At 49.8% G+C, this 18,204-nt stretch overlaps 1 protein-coding gene across 3 annotated transcripts; it reads left to right on the top strand.

Moving 5' to 3' along the window:
- Positions 1 to 1,637: 1,637 nt before the first annotated feature.
- On the top strand, positions 1,638 to 18,204 carry LOC136170673 (apolipoprotein L3-like). 3 transcript variants are annotated; one of them, XM_065939087.1, is made up of 6 exons: positions 1,638 to 1,812; positions 3,743 to 3,892; positions 4,211 to 4,306; positions 7,628 to 7,726; positions 12,911 to 13,034; positions 15,552 to 18,204. In XM_065939087.1, exons 4-6 carry the CDS (start codon positions 7,696 to 7,698, stop codon positions 16,357 to 16,359), a joined length of 963 nt encoding a protein of 320 aa, XP_065795159.1. In that variant the 5' UTR covers positions 1,638 to 1,812; positions 3,743 to 3,892; positions 4,211 to 4,306; positions 7,628 to 7,695; the 3' UTR covers positions 16,360 to 18,204. The 3 variants fall into 3 exon arrangements, with proteins under 3 accessions (XP_065795159.1, XP_065795168.1, XP_065795151.1); XM_065939096.1 differs by having other exon boundaries at positions 3,743 to 3,842; XM_065939079.1 differs by having other exon boundaries at positions 3,743 to 3,842; positions 4,231 to 4,306.

Here is an 18,204-nt window from a genome sequence, read left to right on the forward strand (position 1 = left end):
AGGCCCCTTCTTGAGAAGACAGTGAACCTCTCCCCAATCCCCACCTCTGAGCCCTGAGGTGGTGGAGGTCTCCATGGGTCCCAGTGCACTGAGGCCTCAGCAACTGGAGTAACTGGACACTGTCATTAAGGTGACAGCTTTAACCAGCTTCAGTCACTCCATTCAAGTTCCAAGAACTGGTCCAGCTGAGGTCAGTTGTCGACCCTGAGAAGGTGCCAGAGGTCAGGGTTAAGTGGCAAAGACATTGCACCGCATTGCTTCAGGTCTACTCTGTGGTGGGGGCTGTTCCCTAAGAAGGGCCACAGCTGGGGGCTAGGGATTAACCTGAAGGGCATTTGCTGCAACACATGTCCCTATGGATCCCATGCAACGATCGCTCCAGGTTAAATGTGAAGTCTGAGGGACAGCTGGGTCTGGGTGTCTGGCTCCCTCAGTGATGACGGCTGGACAGGGCCTGGGGACCTGAGGGTGTTGCCAGCTGAGATCTGCCATCTTATCGGGGCCTGGGCATTGGTGGGAGGACGTAGACTGGGTGCTGGAAGAAGGCTCCTGGGCAGGGTAACCGGCCCACATGGGACCCGCTCCTCTTAGATAGGGCCTGGACCTCAGAGAGTGAAAGTTGAGCCTTGGGAATTTGCCCTTTCTTGTCTGAAGAGAAAATAACATTTTTATTGTAGAGGTTTTGACAAACATCATGAGCTGGCAGTGACCTGACCTTAAGAACAAAGGATCTGACAACAAGAACTTTACAAAAACTCACCACTCCCCTCCCATATCTTTCCTGTCCAAGGGCTTTGCTGAGAGATTTTGGGGACTTCAGGATGTTTAAAGAATGCGCTACTTCTCATCTCCTTGCATGGCCCAGCAATAAACCTTTCTGGGCCCCAAACTCTGATGTTCTGCTATTGTTTGGCTCACAGTATGTCAGGCTCTGGGACTTGCATTCTGTAACACATGCAGCCCAAAGTATTCTCCTGGACCCTGGGGTCCCCCGAGGGCAAAGCTAGATGCCATGTGGAGCCCTATCCCACGGCCACAGATACAGAGCTCCACACCACGGTCATCTCCCAAACTGACTGCGCCCCACACCGACCGTCGCCATGAGTCCTGTGATCTAACCGGCCAGCTCCCTGACCCCATAGTAGGTAAAACAAACAAACAAACAAACAAACTCACCCTAACAAATCACCTAACGCCACCCTTCCAGCAGGAATTTTCTTTGTGTTGAGGCTATAAAAATTGGCCACTGGCCCACAGAGGGCATCAAGCATCCTGGCTGATCAGTCAGCTGTCCCTGGTCCTTCAGGAAGTCTGCCCACTGTCTGAGCAGCGCTCCTCGCTCCCTCTGCCCTTTGTTCCCAGCACTTTCTCTCTTCTAAATGCCCTGTATCTGGAAATTCTTTCCAACCCTCACACAACCACATTTTGTGGCCCACAGGGGGACTCTCAGAGGCTTTAGAGCAGCCCTGGCTTCTCCCCACCAGAGGTCAGCAGCGCCCTCCCTACTTGGGACAGCCAGCGCTGTCTCCAGACGTCCTGGAACATCTGCTGGGTGGGGGTGGGGGGGACACAGTTCCCTGGGTGAGGTCACACCGCTGGATCTTAGCTCCGGGAAAAACCCCAGGAGCGAGGTCTGGACTGCGGGCAGGGAGGTTGGCCGGCCCGCCCCGCCTGGAGGCGCTGACCGTGACCCTCGCCCACAGGGCCTTCGGCAAGCGGCCGCAGCAGCTGACGGCCATGAAGGCCCTGCAGAGGAACTGCGCCGCCCACCTCAAGCTGCGCATCTGGCAGTGGTGGCGGCTCTTCACCAAGGTGGGTCTGGGGGGCTCCGTGCGGCAGAGGGACCAGCGGGCCGCACGCCGGCCTCCTGCGGGGCTCGGGCCCCGGGCTGGCGCTTTGCCCTGTGTCCCCGGGCCCAGAACTTGAGCCGGGGATGGTCCTGCCCTGAGGGGTCTCGAGGGGTGTGAGCTGGGGCGTGTGTTCAGCGTGGACGGCCGAGGTGCTGTCGACCCAACGTCCCCACGTCGGCTCCACGTAGAGACAGCACTGCCTACTCAGGAAATCTGGCTCGGGATCTGCGTCTGACGACGCCCTCCCTAGGCTTAAAAACATCCCTTTATTATTAAAGTGTGTCAGGCTGCCTTGTTCATAAAAAATAATCTGTGGTAGTTGCAAATTTTTTTTAATTTTTATATTTTTAATTTTAAAAAAAGGTTTCTTTTCTCCTCTTCCTATAAAAATGGTAAAATTTCTAGTCTTTATCGCTGTCCTTCCACTTCTGCATCCTTTGGTAGCTCAGCTGGTAGAGCAGGGGACTGTAGAGGTGGTTAGCTGCTGTCATCCTTGGGTCGCTGGTTGGATTCTGGCTCAAAGGAAGTGCTTCAAGTTTGGGGCTTTGTTGGTGTCTCAGCTGCTTAAGAATCTGCCTGCAAAAGAAAAAAAAAAAGAATCTGCCTGCCATATGGGAGACCTGGGTTTTATCCCTGGGTTGGGAAGATCCCCTGGAGAAGGGAACCGCTACCTACTCCATTATTCTGGCCTGGAAAATTCCATGGACTGTGTAGTCCGCGAGTCGCAAAGAGCCGGACAGGACTAAATGACTTTCACTTTCACTTCCACATCTAGAAGAGAGTGGCTTGTCCTACCAGGTCTACACTGGTGGCTCAATTTCCCTGTATTCCTCACTGTTCTGTATATGCTGGGTTTAGACTTATTTGTAGCAAAGAAGGTATGTTTTGCACTAGGGCAGCAGGTCAGCACTCAGGCCCCTGGGTCCCTGTTTGGCTGGCCTGGTTGCTCAGGAGAGCTGCAGGCTCCTAGACCAAACGCTTCCCAGGCCTCCAGCTGCTGACCCGTCCAGCCTCCGAGCAGGTACACTTTCGGGCCCTGGGAAGAGAGCAGCAGGAGGTGATGAGAGAGGTGGGGGCCAGCACTGGAGCTGGAGTGCTGCTTCCTGTCAGCGGGGCCACTCCCATAGAAGTTCTGGGGCCACTCCCCGCCACTCCCAGCTGGTGGAGGCTGCAGCGCTCCTTGGCTGTGGCTGCACGCCTCCATCCTGCCCCTGTCACTTCCTGGCCTTCTCCCCCTACTCTCTGCTGTCTCTGTGTGTCTTACAAGGATGCTAGTTGATTTAGGGCCTACTCAGAGAACCCATAATGCTCTCATTACAAGATGTTTCACTTAAAGGGTTTTCAGAGACCCTTTTCCACATAAGGTCCCATACACAGTTGTAGAGATTAGGTAGTGGATGTACTTTTTGGGGGAGCTACCATTTAACTCACTACAGGACCCACAAATATCAGTTCTCCCCCTTAAGGTCCTCTGGACTAATGTTCACCTTGTGCAGAAGACATGCTGGAGGTGGCCCATGTCTGCCCACCAAGGAGGAGGGAGCAGTCCCCAGGGCTGCCTGACCGCCCACCACACGGGAGCAGGAGAGCCCAGGGGCCACTGAGCCCAGAGCCTTGTGAGCTCTTGACCACCAATGCGGGCCTCCTCAGGCGAGTTGCTAGACCTGAAGGCACTAGTTCTGTGCCTGTCAGCAGGGCCAAGTCTAGAAAGACTTGATTGAAAGAGTGGGGGCGGGCATGAGGAGAGTGGCTGAGGGGTGGCATTAGGCCCCTCTCCCAGGTACCAAGGGAGCAGAGCAAGGACTTGGGATTCTGCAAGGGATGTCCTGGAGGGCTTCTCAGTGGAGGTGAGGCCAGACTTTGGCTTTACAGGGTGAGTATGATTTCTCCAGGTTCGATGCAGCAGGTGTCCCTGGCACAAGGACCTGCATGAACAAACCCTAGAAGCCACGTGGATGTGACCCTCAGCAGCAGCAGTATGACCAGTATGCGGTGAGGAGCTGGTGTGCTCTGGAACTGTGCCACGTGTTGGTGGCATGAGGGTGAATAAAGCAGGCAGGCTGGTGAGCTGGTGGGTGGAGAGGGCTGAGGGGGTGGAGAGACTGCCATGGGTGGGGCAGTGGTTGGCCAAGGGACTCGCGGTGTGTTGGTGGCAGGTCTCCTTCAAGGAGCCAAGTCAGGGTGGGCTGTGTCAGAAGGACGTGGGATGTCAGGGCTGGGCTTGTTTCTCTAAGGAGGCAGCAGCAGGGTGGGAATAGTTTTGGGCAGGGCCTGGTGGGCAGAGTGGTGGTTACTTGAGCCACTCAGAAGTGAGGGTTTCACTTTCCTTCTGTTTCTCCGAATATATCTGGGACCACAAGGTGTGTGTGGTTTGTTGCAGAGACAGAAGGCGGCTGCATCTGCAGAGCTGAGAACAACTGGATCCTGTTCACACTCAGCCAGAGGAAGACTCCTAGGTAAGCAGGGGTGGGTAGGACCCCCGCCCATCTCCCCATCCTCAGGACGACTGTCTGAGCAAAGGGTGGTGATCAGTCACTACAGAAGGGAAATGGAAGCTCAGGGAGGTGAGGTCATGGCCCGAGGCACAGGTTAAGCAGGGGCAGAACCTGGATGTGGAGGCAGGTGTCTGTGTTCCTACAAAAGCTTTCCTAAAGCAAGATGACATGGAGCATGGACAATGTAGGTCTCACATTGCAGTTTACTGGCAGAGTGTGATCTTCTAGAAACTTCAGGATGCCCATAGATGAAAACACTCAGAAATGTGATGACACTGTCTATCAGAAAGAACTTTTATCAAGACAGACAAGGAAAACAAATATAAGTACTCCACCACAGGTAAAGGAAGTGTGGTGCTGTGTCTTCATGAAGCTGGTTGCTTCATGTCCCAGTAACGGGTCCCACACCTCGTATTCTAGCCAGGCTGTGCCCGGGAGGGTGGAGGGAGCAGCCGAGGCCCTGGAGCAGGAGGAGCAGCAGAGAAGAGACAGGGCACCTGCCCAGTGCTGGGAGCTGAAGAAACTCCACACAAATAGACCCACAACCAGAAAAGTGCAAGATTCCAGGGGGGGGCCTGGAGAGGAACTGGAGGAGGCAGCAGGGGGAGGAGGCTTTGGAGTGGGAACTCTAATTACAGGTAACATTTCACCTGGTGAGGCAGGTAGGGAAAGGCATTGCAGGGGGAGGAGCAACCTGAGCGAAGGCCTGGAGGCTGGGGGGGAGTCAGAGTCCAGGGAGCTGGGAGTCTTCCAGACCCCTGGACCAGGCCCTGTGGGGTCAGGAGGGTGAGGAGGACAGGAGGAGGGACATCAGGACGGCCTGGTGATGGGCTAAGGGCTCTGCACTTGATCCTGCCCTAACCCCCCCAACCCTTTCCCTGCCCAAGGTGGATAACTTGCAGCCACATGGAGGGAGATGTTTGGTGAGAATCTCTGACGCATGGAGGGGAGGCCTCTGCATCTGGCCATATAGTTGGGTGAGGAGTCTTTTCAGGATTCTCCTCTCTCCCACTGATAGGCTTTTCGAGCAGTGACCAATCAGATGCTAAAACGCCCTGGATAGAAATCCAGCAGTGGAAGCACTGTCCAGCATCCACACCCAGCTGAGGCCCCAGACAAGGGTCAGGACAAGGACAAGAATGGCAGGGAAGGATGGAAGGATGAGGTCAAGGGTCCAAATGCATTTTCAAGTGTTTGCCATCATCCAGGATCAGCCCTCTCTGCCCAAGCTCTTCTCCTGTCTCTGCCTTGGCTCTTGGTCCTTATGTTTCCGAATTTCAATTGGCTGCCCTGGCTCCTGCGGTCCTACAGCTTCGAGGCAGAGAAGGAGGCAGGGGACCAGCCAGCTCTCCTCTCCCACCTGCCTGGAGACAGGCCTGTCTGTGTAAATTCTCTCCCATCCACAGTCAGTGCCCACAGCCTGTGTCACCAGGCATACTCCCTAGTAATCGAGCTGATGGTTACTCTTCTTGAGGGGAACCCTGGGCATTGCAGAGGGAAGGTGATAGAAAGAAAGATTCTAGGATCAGGGCTCAGGTTAGGGGGCTTGGGGAAAACTCTAAGGAAGTTGGGCCACTCTAGACTGGGTGCTGTAGAGAATGGCAGGGGCAGTTTTACCAGTGATTGTCTCAGTAACTCTATCTATGGAGAGGGGAGACCAGAGCAAGGATAAATGTGCAATCGGTAAATAAGGAGCAGTCATAATTTTCAACCCAGGGAGGAGTGTGAAGACTCTGGTTTCCTGTCGCCACCATCCCTGCTTTTTTATTACTATTATTGCTAGAAGTAAAGTGAGAAGAAGACAGGTATGGGATCTTGAGCCGAGAGAGTGAGGTGGGGTCCAGTTCTCCATGAACAAGGTTTCTGACCTCAGGCAAATCATAGAACATCTATGCTTCAGCTTCCTTAGCTATACATGGGGATACAGTGGTACACACCTCCTGGTTATCAGAACAATATGGATTATAATTTATAGTCTTAGTTAGACTAACTACCAGTGCAGAGCAAAATCAGAAATACAAGCCACTCTCACGAGTAGCTGTTACTGTAACTATAAGGACCTTTACTATCATTTCAGCCAGGTCTCAGGAAGAATACTTAAATAAGTACTCTTTTGCGTTCTTAAAATACTGCCTAAGTATAATTAACATGGCTTCTTTTCTCATCTCCCAACACAAGATAGTCACAACTGGAACCAGAAGAAGTTCTCTCTATATAAAGATCTGCTATTTAAAAAATAACAGAGAACTGGCAAGACAAGGATGGACACCACCACATATGATATGTGTGAATGGAAATTTGTACAGTTACTTTGCATAACAAAGTAGCTTAAGTATGAAAAAATGTTAGGTGTTGATACCCTTGGATCCAGTCATTCTACTTCTAGAAACAGCTTAATGAAAGAATCTTAAGTGTAGGCAAAGTTTTATACAAGAAGAGTGTTCTTTGCACTATTATTTACATAAAGGATTAAAAACAGCCTGAAGTCCAACAATCAGGAGTGGACAGCAGAGGACACCATTCAGGTCCTCAGCCGACCAGGGAAGGGCTGCAGGGATTGGAGTGGGGCTGGTGGGACTCCAGAAAAAAGGTTTGTGGGATAAAGGCTGTTGCAGAAGCGAGGAAGATGTGGGCTGTGGGAGCTACAGCACAGGGAACTTTATCAAGGCAGAGACTCAACCACAGGGTGCATGACATCATTTTGCAGTAAAAAGTCATTTTCCAATTAACATGCATCCACAAATAGACATTTTTGTACATTAAAGCAAGTAGAGCTTAGTCATCACAAACCGGAATTTGGATCAGAAAGACTTGGGTTCAAGGCTGGGCTTCAACAGAAATGGGAAAACTTGGACTGACCTAAGTTTAGGTGAGTTTCAGGAGCCTGCACATCATAGACAATGGATCATTATCACCTATAACCAACTAGTAACACAACTGTTCCCAGTCTCATGTAATTTCCAGAGTGTTCCCTTCCTACCTGTTCTTCTGTCTCTGGTTTTATTGCTCCTGTAACTTCGCAGATGGCTGCCTCCTCTCTGATTATCCTCTCCTTGTGCCCCAATAGGAGAGCAGGACTCTGGCTGGGGAGGACGGCAGGAGGATGAGTAACTTTCCATAACAAGTGATCTGCAGAGCCCAGGGGACAGAGAACCACGCTGGGTTAAGTTCCTGGTGGCGCTGGTGGCCGTCCCAGGGGAAACCAGGACCACGCCCCTCGCTGCTCCCTACAGCCACTGCTCACACGTGATCAAGCCCACAATCTGTTTTCTCTTCCCCAAGGGTGAAACGACACCTTCTTCCAGCCTGACACAGACGGGTGAGATCTCTGAGACCCTGCTGCTGTCACCATGAGCTCAGAAGATCCCAGGGACCGCTCAGGTAGTCAGCCACCTCGTCTCTGGCAGGTTCCTACTTGTGACCCAGAATTGAGTGTGGTGCCTCCAGGCCAAATTAACCTGCCAAGTAATCAAGAACCAAGAAAGGCGTGGAGAAGCATCCCCCAGAGAGGCAATGGGGAGTCCCCTAACACTTGCTGGTCTGTTCCCACAGTCTCTTTCCTGGTCCTCAGGGAGCCACAGACAAGATGCTAACTTCCTCCCCCTACCTTCTGACCCCCTGCTAATGACTCAGAAGTGAGGCCAGGACAGCCCATGGAGGGGGCGGGCACAGCAGAGGAAGTCTCCAAGGCTAGGTGGACAGGGAGGGGAGGTCCCCTGGAGCTTCTCCTGCCCTCTCCCGTGGTCCAAGCCTCCTTCTGCTCCCAGACCCTGGGCTGTCAACACAGAGGCTGTTTCCTCCACTGCTCGCCCTGCTGCCCACCCAGCTGCTCTCTGAGGGTCAGTGGACTCTAAACTGAACCCCAATCTGGCCTTTGCTGCCTCCCAAACAGGACTCCCAGATCTGGAGCACCTTACCTGACCTAACCTGTAAAATGAGAAGGGTATTTCCCTATGTTGTGATGAGGACCAAATATAATGTGTGTCCGTGGCCTGGGCCGGGGCCTACCGCATAGCAACTCCTGCCTAGTGTCGCGCTGCCCCCCCTACCTGGAATGTGTTAGCTCCAAATAGAAACCTCTCCCCTTCTCTAGAATCCCCTCTCCCCTGTGGAGTGTTAGGGCCCCTGCCCAGTGCTCCCATGATACATACCTGATTACTAGGTGACTGCCTCAGGCAGGTACTAGTTCGGTTGTTCTCTAATGCCCATGCAGACATCCAGTTCAGAGCAGTCACTCAGTCGTGTCCGACTCTTTGCGACCCCATGAATCGCAGCACACCAGGCCTCCCTGTCCATCACCAACTCCTGGAGTTTACCCAAACTCATGTCCATCGAATCAGTGATGCCATCCAGCCATCTCATCCTCTGTCGTCCCCTTCTCCTCCTGCCCCCGATCCCTCCCACCATCAGGGTCTTTTCCAATGAGTCAACTCTTCGATGAGGTGGCCAAAGTATTGGAGTATCAGCTTCGGCATCAGTCCTTCCAATGAACACCCAGGACTGATCTTTAGGATGGACTGGTTGGATCTCCTTGCAGTCCAAGGGAGTCTTCTCTAACACCACAGTTCAAAAGCATCAATTTTTGGCTCTCAGCTTTCTTCATAGTCCAACTCTCACATCCATACATGACCACTGGAAAAACCATAACCTTGACTAGATGGACCTCTGTTGGCAAAGTAATGTCTCTGTTTTTAATATGCTATCTATGTTGGTCATAACTTTCCTTCCAAGGAGTAAGCATCTTTTAATTTCATGACTGCAATTACCATCTGGGGTGACTTTGGAGCCCCCAAAAATAAAGTCTGACACTGTTTCCACTGTTTCCCCATCTATTTGCCATGAAGTGATGGGACCAGATACCATGATCTTAGTTTTCTGAATGTTGAGCTTTAAGCCAACTTTTTCACTCTCCTCTTTCACTTTCATCAAGAGGCTCTTTAGTTCCTCTTCACTTTCTGCTATAAGGGTGGTATCATCTGCATATCTGAGGTTATTGATATTTCTCCCAGCAGTCTTGAATTCAGCTTGTGCTTCTTCCAGCCCAGCATTTCTCATGATGTACTCTGCATATAAGTTAAATAAGCAGGGTGACAATATACAGCCTTGACATACTCCTTTTCCTATTTGGAACCAGTCTGTTGTTCCATGTCCAGTTCTAACTGTTGCTTCCTGGCCTGCATATACGTTTCTCAAGAGGCAGGTCAGGTGGTCTGGTATTCCCATGTCTTTCAGAATTTTCCACAGTTTATTGTGATCCACACAGTCAAAGGCTTTGGCGTAGGCAATAAAGCAGAAATATATGTTTTTCTGGAACTCTCTTGCTTTTTCGATGATCCAGCAGATGTTGGCAACTTGATCTCTGGTTCCTCTGCCTTTTCTAAAACCAGCTTGAACATCTGGAAGTTCACAGTTCACGTATTGCTGAAGCCTGGCTTAGAGAATTTTGAGCATTACTTTACTAGTGTGTGAGATAGTGCAATGGTGTTGTAGTTTGGGCATTCTTTGGCATTGCCTTTCTTTGGGACTGGAATGAAAACTGACCTTTTCCAGTCCTGTGGCCACTGCTGAGTTTTCCAAATTTGCTGTCATATTGAGTGCAGCACTTTCACAGCATCATCTTTCAGGATTTGAAATAGCTCAACTGGAATTCCATCACCTCCACTAGCTTTGTTCATAGTGATGCTTTCTAAGGTCCACTTGACTTCACATTCCAGGATGTCTGGCTCTAGGTGAGTGATCACACCCTTGTGATTATCTGGATCATGAAGATCGTTTTTTGTATAATTCTTCTGTGTATTTCTGCCACCTCTTCTTAATATCTTCTGCTTCTGTTAGGTCCATACCATTTCTGTCCTTTATCGAACCCATCTTTACATGAAATGTTCCCTTGTTATCTCTAATTTTCTTGAAGAGGTCTCTAGTCTTTCCCATTCTGTTGTTTTCCTCTATTTCTTTGCATTGATTGCTGAGGAAGGCTTTCTTATCTCTCCTTGCTATTCTTTGGGAACTCTGCATTCAGACACTTATATCTTTCCTTTTCTCCTTTCCTTTTCACTTCTCTTCTTTTCACAGCTATTTGTAAGGCCTCCTCAGACAACCATTTTGCTTTTTTGCTTCCATCGGGATGGTCTTGACCCCTATCTCCTGTACAATGTCACGAACCTCCATCCATAGTTCTTCAGGCACTCTGTCTATCAGATTTAGTCCCTTAAATCTATTTCTCACTTCCACTATATAATCATAAGGGAGGTGATTTAGGTCATACCTGAATGGTCTAGTGGTTTTCCCTACTTTCTTCAATTTAAATCTGAATTTGGCAATAAGGAGTTCATGATCTGAGCCACAGTCCACTCCTGTGCTTCTTTTTGCTGACTGTATAGAGCTTCTCTATCTTTGGCTGCAAAGAATATAGTCAATCTGATTTTTCTGTGTTGACCATATGGTGATATCCATGTGTAGAGTCTTCTCTTGTGTTGTTGGAAGAAGGTGTTTGCTATGACCAGTGCGTTCTCTTGGCCAAACTGTATTAGCCTTTGCCCTGCTTCATTCTGTACTCCAAGGCCAAATTTGCCTATTACTCCAGGTGTTTCTTGACTTCCTACTTTTGCATTCCAGTCCCCTATAATGAAAAGGACGTCTTTTGGGGGTGTTAGTTCCAAAAGGTCTTGTAGGTATTCATAGACCCGTTCAACTTCAGCTTCTTCAGCATTAACGGTTGGGGCATAGGCTTGGATTACCGTGATATTGAATGGTTTGCCTTGGAAACGAACAGGATCATTCTGTCATTTTTGAGACTGCATCCAAGTACTGCATTTTGGACTCTTTTGTTGACCATGATGGCTACTCCATTTCTTCTAAGGGATTCCTGTCCACAGTAGTAGATATAATGGTCATCTGAGTTAAATTCACCCATTCCAGTCCATTTTAGTTTGCTGATTCCTAGAATGTCGATGTTCACTCTTGCCATCTCCTGTTTGACCACTTCCAATTTGCCTTGATTCATGGACCTAACATTCCAGGTTCCTATGCAATATTGCTCTTTACAGCATCGGACCTTGCTTCTATAACCAGTCTCGCCCACGACTGGGTACTGTTTTTGCTCTGGCTCCATCCCTTCATTCTTTCTGGAGTTATTTCTCCACTGGTATCCAGTAGCATATTCGTCACCTACCGACCTGGGGAGTTCCTCTTTCAGTATCCTTTCATTTTGCCCTTTCATACTGTTCATGGGGTCCTCAAGGCAAGAATACTGAAGTGGTTTGCCATTCCCTTCTCCAGTGGACCACATTCTGTCAGACCTCTCCACCATGACCCCTCCTTCTTGGGTGGTCCCACAGGGCGTGGCTTAGTTTCACTGAGTTAGTTAGACAAGGCTGTGGTCCCTGTGATCAGATTGGCTAGTTTTCTGTGATTATGGTTTTAATGTGTCTGCAGTCTGATTCCCTCTCACAACACCTACCGTCTTACTTGGGTTTCTCTTACCTTGGACGTGGGGCATCTCTTCACGGCTGCTCCAGCAAACCGCAGCTGCTGCTACTTACCTTGGAGGAGTCGCCCCTCCTGACCCTGAACGTGGAGTAGCTCCTCTCGGCCCTCCTGAGCCCGTGTAGCCACCGCACCTTGGACGTGGGGTTGCTCCTCTCGGCCGCCGCCCCTGACCGTGAGCGTGGGATAGCACCTCTCAGCCGTGCTTCCTGCGCGGTCCATGGCAGCCACTGCGCTTCCGGAGTGGGTAGCCTTTCCGTTCTCCGGGGGATCTTCCCAACCCAGGGATCAAACCCAGGTCTCCCGCATTGCAGGCAGATTCTTTACCAGCCGAGCCACAAGGGAAGCCCTAAGTAAGTGTTAGCTGCTCAGTCGTGTCCGACTCTTTGCGACCCCATGGACTGCAGCCCACCACGCTCCTCTGTCCATGAGATTTTCCAGGCAAGGATACTGGAGTGGGTTGCCAGTTCCTTTTCCAGGGGATCTTCCCAACCCAGAGATCTTCCCAACCCAGGGATCGAACCTGGGTCTCCTGCACTGCAGGCAGATTCTTTACTGACTGAGCTACAAGGGAAAGCAGCAGACACCCAGGTGCTCAGTTATTTCCTCCACCCACACCCACCCTAATCAATCAAACCACAGATCTAGTGCTGTGGTTTCCCTTCATGTGAGCCCTGAGTTCATTTCTCCCTTAGTGATGCATGAGAAAAAGAAAACCTAAGAACACTTAATACTACAGGGAAGAGAAAGAGAGGAAGAGATCTGGCGTCTCTTTATTTAACAAGGACACTGATATTACTGAATTAAGGCCCCACACTTAAGGCCTCATTTCACCTAATTACTGCTTTAAAGCCCCCTATCTTCTAATACAGTCATTGCAGAGTGGGTGGGTCTGGGCGTTAGTTAACTTATGAGTTGGGGCTACTGCACACAGTCCACATGACACCCCAGATAAATCCATCAACAGCATGCCAGATGAATGCTGCTGAGAAAGGTGAACTTTAACCACTTATACTCGATACTGTTTACATCACCCCATAGTTTATTTGAATCTTCAATTATTTTTATTTTTCTGTCTAGAGAGCCAAAGCTTTTTTGAGGATGTCGTTGAATTTCTCCAAAAGAGTGTGAGATGGGAACACCTGAAATTCCTGCTCGAAGACAAACCCTGGGAGAATTTTGTGACTGAGGCCGGTTTGTCCAGGTAACCATGCAGGTACACCAGAAATGTCACCAGTATGCCCCCAGGAAGATTCTCCCAGGCTAGTTTTCTCCAGACAGATCCTATGGTTGGGGTTGAGGATGTTCCTCCTCAAGATCCTATGTGGAATGCTTCCTCCCTGTTATTTGTTGGCAGTGAATGATGTTGGGTTGAGAAGAGGTGAAACCTGAAAGGAAGGGCAGGTTATATGACCTTGGACAAGTTACTGAACTACTCTCTGCTTCATCATCTATTCAGTTTTATTGTGAGGACTCTGAGATCATGCATGCAAGTGTTTTTCATGATTGCTGACACAGAGTAGGTGCTCAATCTATGTTAATTTTAAGATAAGCTTGTTGGGAAGAATCAGGGACCTTCTTCCTGGAGATGAGAACCAAGAAGGACTTCCTTTGGGTCAAGTCAGAAAATCCTGACCCGAACATCATTTTGTGTTCCTGGGAATTGACTAGAACTCTTTCATTCCCCATCTTAGGAATTATACCAACACTGCATGTTCCCGCTGGCCAATAAGGCAGAGAGGCTGGAGGGGAACTGGTTGGACCTGGTGGGATCCTGGATCTAGCCCTGCCCAAATCTGAGCCTGTGGGTTTAAGACTTTCAGTCTCAGATTTGTTATGTGTTATGTGTCCAGTGGGAATACCAATTCAATCTGATGGATTGTAGTGATGACCTCAGAGTGAACTGCAGGTCAGAGGTGGGGAACCAAGTGCAATCATCTCATCCAAAAGCCCAGGGAAACCTGGAACAGGGTCAGACCCAGGGGTCAGGGTAGAGCAGAGGGTCCAGGTTGTAGGACTAGTAGGCAGGATTGGGCAGCAGGGCCAGGACTAGAGTGAGGAGGGTAGGCGCCAGGACACAGAACTGAAGGGGCTGTGACCCTAGCAGAGGTCCCAGGAGTGGGACGGGGGACATTTCTTCCCTCTCTGATGGGATCCCCTCAAGCCGGGCTAGAGGGCCCTCGGTGACCGTGTCCTCCACACCCTGCCTGGGACCTGGGTTCTCACTCCATCTGGGACCCTCTTCTAGTCTACGTGGAGCTGCTCTGACAGTAGGAGGCTGTGTGGCTCAGTGAGCCCTCCAGGGTCACAATGGGTGGCTCTGATTGTGCATCATTTGAGGGATTCCGAGGAGCCTCACGCATCCCCACCAAAGAGGAAAACACTTCTTTCACCAGCTGTGCAAGTGCCGGTCTCCTCAGGCTCAGCCACTCAGATGGGTGTTTCGTCATGCCTTGAATCTTTAGAGGTTCCATAAAGTTGCACACAGCCTTGGGGTGCAGGCTCATGAAGCTGTCAGAAATTAACATATAACCCCTGAGAGATCTGGGGTGCTGGGTCCTGGGTCAGGAGTCAGTGAGGTGGGCTGGAGGGGCCATGGGTAACAAGACTCACAGCACATCTCCTGCTTCTCAGTCAATATGGGCAGTGGACAGACCCAGTGTCCTTCTGCTGAGAAGGCCAAGGGTATTGGGCTTGAATGAGAGCAGATGCCAGGCAAAATGATCATTAAGGGTCCTTCTAGCTGAGTTTTTATTAAAAAAATAAAATAAAATTCCAGGTTCACAGTTAGCCAGTCTGAAAAGTATGAGGACACAGTGCTGGGACTGTCCTTACATTTCCCATCAAGGGCAAATTTGGGGGAATCCCACAACCACCCTCAGATTCTAGAACTCCATAGAAGGATGCCCAGACTCACTTAAAGCTTCAGGATCCCAGTTATGGTTTTTCACAGGGAAGGATGCAGTTTCCCATCAGCCACAGGGCAGAGTCTGGGCATGTTTCACACATGAAGGTCCCATTGTCCCCAGGATGCGTTACTGTCCTGGATTCAGTGGGGCAGGACACATGGAGCACTGCCCGCCAGGAACGCTCACCCTATTTAACAACAAATTACCCTGACCTGTCATCTCTAGCCCCTCCCAGAGGTCAGACTAATGCCCTAGAGCCCAGCTCCTCTGGAGGTCAGAACTGATACCACGTGACCCAGAGGCCCATCACATGTCAATTTGTCAGACTGTCCAGTGGCCAAAGTCCCAGACAGACGAGGACATTCTATCAGCCAGAATATTTTGGGGGCCTAGGGACCACATCCTAGCAGCCAAGAACAAAGAACAAGTGGACTCCTCACTATACACTAAAGTCCTTGAATGAAGGGTTTTCTGCTCTAATCCCACTTCTCTTTGTTTATCTGTGAAGTTCCCATTTTACACACATTCTGGAAGTGATGGTATTGGTCCGCCTTTGAGGTGTCTTTATCAAATATCTCTCTTAAGTTAAAGGTATCCTAAGATGACCTTTGCTTATTTAGTCCATGACTGAATAAATACATGGAGCACTAACAATATCCAAATGAGGGTTTCAGGTTGGAAAAACTTTTACATTAGTAAAATTCTTGTGATTTACAATAAAATCTCTGTGGTTTGTGCAGGATAGAGCTTGTTGAGCCTGTTGCATAGACAAGCAAACTCTCTTTCTAAGGCTTTACTGTTCATTGTTACAGGGAAGGTGCAGATGTACTCCGTGAACATCTGATCAAGCTGCTAACAGACTTGGCCAGGGAGGACCCAGACAGGCTCCAAAAATACCAGCAGGAAAAGGAGAGGTTTCTGAAGGAGTTTCCTCAGGTAAAACAGGAGCTGAAGGAGAGCATAAAAAAGCTCCGTGAGCTCGCAGACCACGTTGACAAGGTGCACAGGGACTGCACCATCTCCAATGTGGTAGCCTCCTCCACCGGCATTGCGTCTGGTGCCCTGGGCATCCTTGGCCTGGTTCTGGCACCCTTTACAGCAGGCCTCAGCCTGGGACTCTCAGTCACTGGACTAGGGCTGGGAGCAGCAGCTGCTGTGACAGGGGTGTCCACCATGGTGGTGGAAAAGGTAAACACGTCATCAGCAGAAACCCAGGCCAGTCTCCTTGATGCAGCCGAAATAATTTCCTATGGCTTGTATCTCTACGAAGTTAAAAACTTTGGGAGGCATATTCGTGCCGTCAGGGTGGCCAGAGGCAACCCTCAATTAGGAGCCACTGCTCAGCGCTACATAACCACCGGACGAGTCTCTGTCCAAAGTGCCCAACAGGTGAGAAGTCATTTCAGAGGCACACCTCTGGCAATGTGTAGAACAGCCCGCATCGCGAGTGGAGTCACATCAGGTTTATTCTTGGCGCTGCACGTGTACTTCCTGGTGAAAGACGTACAGGACTTGCAGGAGGGGGCAAAGACAGAATCAGCTGAGAACATGAGGCAGAAAGCGCAGAAGCTGGAGAAGAAGCTGGAGGCGCTCTCCTGGATCTATGAGAGTCTGCAATAGGGCCCGACTGGCCACCCCTAGAGCAATGCAGGGACCGGGGACGTGTGCAGGGTCACGGGGAGAAACCACTTGTTTTGGACTAAAGAAGACACGGAGGGCAGAATAAGGGAGAGACAGGGAGACGAGCAGTGAGAGGCCAGGAATAGGGGAGCTTTGAAAATGTGAGAAAGCCAAAGAGTTAGGATTGCAGAGGTCCAGCACAAGTAGCAGGGGCTCCTCTGTCACGCTCCCCAGGGTTTGATGTTCCAGCAAGAAGGGTTTCCCCATGGTGAGGGTCTCTAGCCCTACTTCGCCAGCATCAACTCACCTTTGAACTCAATAGATAGTGACTTGTTTGTTTCCATATTTTATTAAAGTATAGTTGATTTACAATATAGTATTAGCTTCAGGTATATAGCAAAGTGATTCAATTATGCATATATCTGTGTCCATATTGATGCTTTTTAATTTTTTATGAGTTCTTCAGTTTAGTTCAGTTGCTCACTCATGTCCGACTCTTTGGGACCCCGTGGACTACAGCAAGCCCAGGCCTCCCTGTCCATACCAACACTCGGAGTTTACTCAAACTCATTTCCATTGAGTTGGTGATGCCATCCAACCATCTCCTCCTCTGTCATCCCCTTCTCCTTTAGCCTTCAATCTGTTCCAGCATCAGGGTCTTTTCAAATGAGTAAACTCTTCACATCAGGTGGGCAAAGTATTGGAGTTTCAGCTTCAGCATCAGTCCTTCCAATGACTATTCAGGACTGATCTCCTTTAGGATGGACTGGTTGGATCTCCTTGCAGTCCAAGGGACTTTCAAGAGTCTTCTCCAATGCCACAGTTCAAAAGCATCAATTCTTCAGCACTCAGCCTTCTTTATGGTCCAACTCTCACATCCATACCTGACTACTGGGAAAATCATAGCTTTGACTATAGGGGACTTTGTCGGCAAAGTGCTGTCTCTGCTTTTTAATATGCTGTCTAGGTTGGTCATAACTTTTCTTCCAAGAAGCAAATGTCTTTTAATTTCATGGCTGCAGTCACCGTCCACAGTGATTTTAGAGCCCAAGAAAATGAAGTCTGTCACTGTTTCCATTTTATCCCCACCAAGGAGGGCTGCATGATGCCAAATTTTCTCCCCACTCATGGAAGATGGAGGGATGTGGACACAGCAGAGTGGGCCCCAGAGTCTCTGTGAAGGAAGAATTCAGGCAGCTTTCCGCCGAGGTGGGACTGTTGCAGAAGTGAGTTGACACTTGATGCCAGTCGCAGAGGGTCCCCATTGGCTCTGCCAGACTCAGCTCCCTGTGGCCCCTAGGGACTCGGGCCTTGAGCTCACTACTTCGGACAAGAGATAATTGATGTTTATGACTCATCTCAAGCTAACAGGGAGCATTTATGGAAGGAAAGTGTCAGGGAATGTTTAACAGAAGGATTCCTGTGTGCTGTTTCCTATCTCCCTTGAGCCCTCTCTTCCTTATCAGTCCATGGCTGGTGAGAGGAGCAGGCAAGCTGCTCCCAAGATGGAGATCAAAGAGTTGGGATGCTTGCATAGGATTTCCTTCCTTAGCTTTTCCATTTGGTGAAGGGGATTGTTTACGACCCTCTTTTGATATGGATCACCTTTTGGCCTTATGGCCTCTATTGCTCCTTGCTTCCTTGGTAACTTGTAATAAAGTCTGATCTCTTGATCTTTATCTGAAGAAGCTACCTTGTATTACAGTATATATACTCTTATAGAATTCAATAAAGCACCCTTGTTCCATCACAGCTTGGGTCCCTGTGTCTTTCTTTCTCTCTCTCTCTCTCTATTTCTGGCTGATTCCCTGGAGCGTGAAGACTGACAGCATAATCCCAACAGGA

Source organism: Muntiacus reevesi, chromosome 1 (genome assembly GCF_963930625.1).
Source record: "Muntiacus reevesi chromosome 1, mMunRee1.1, whole genome shotgun sequence".
Lineage (NCBI taxonomy): Eukaryota > Metazoa > Chordata > Mammalia > Artiodactyla > Cervidae > Muntiacus > Muntiacus reevesi.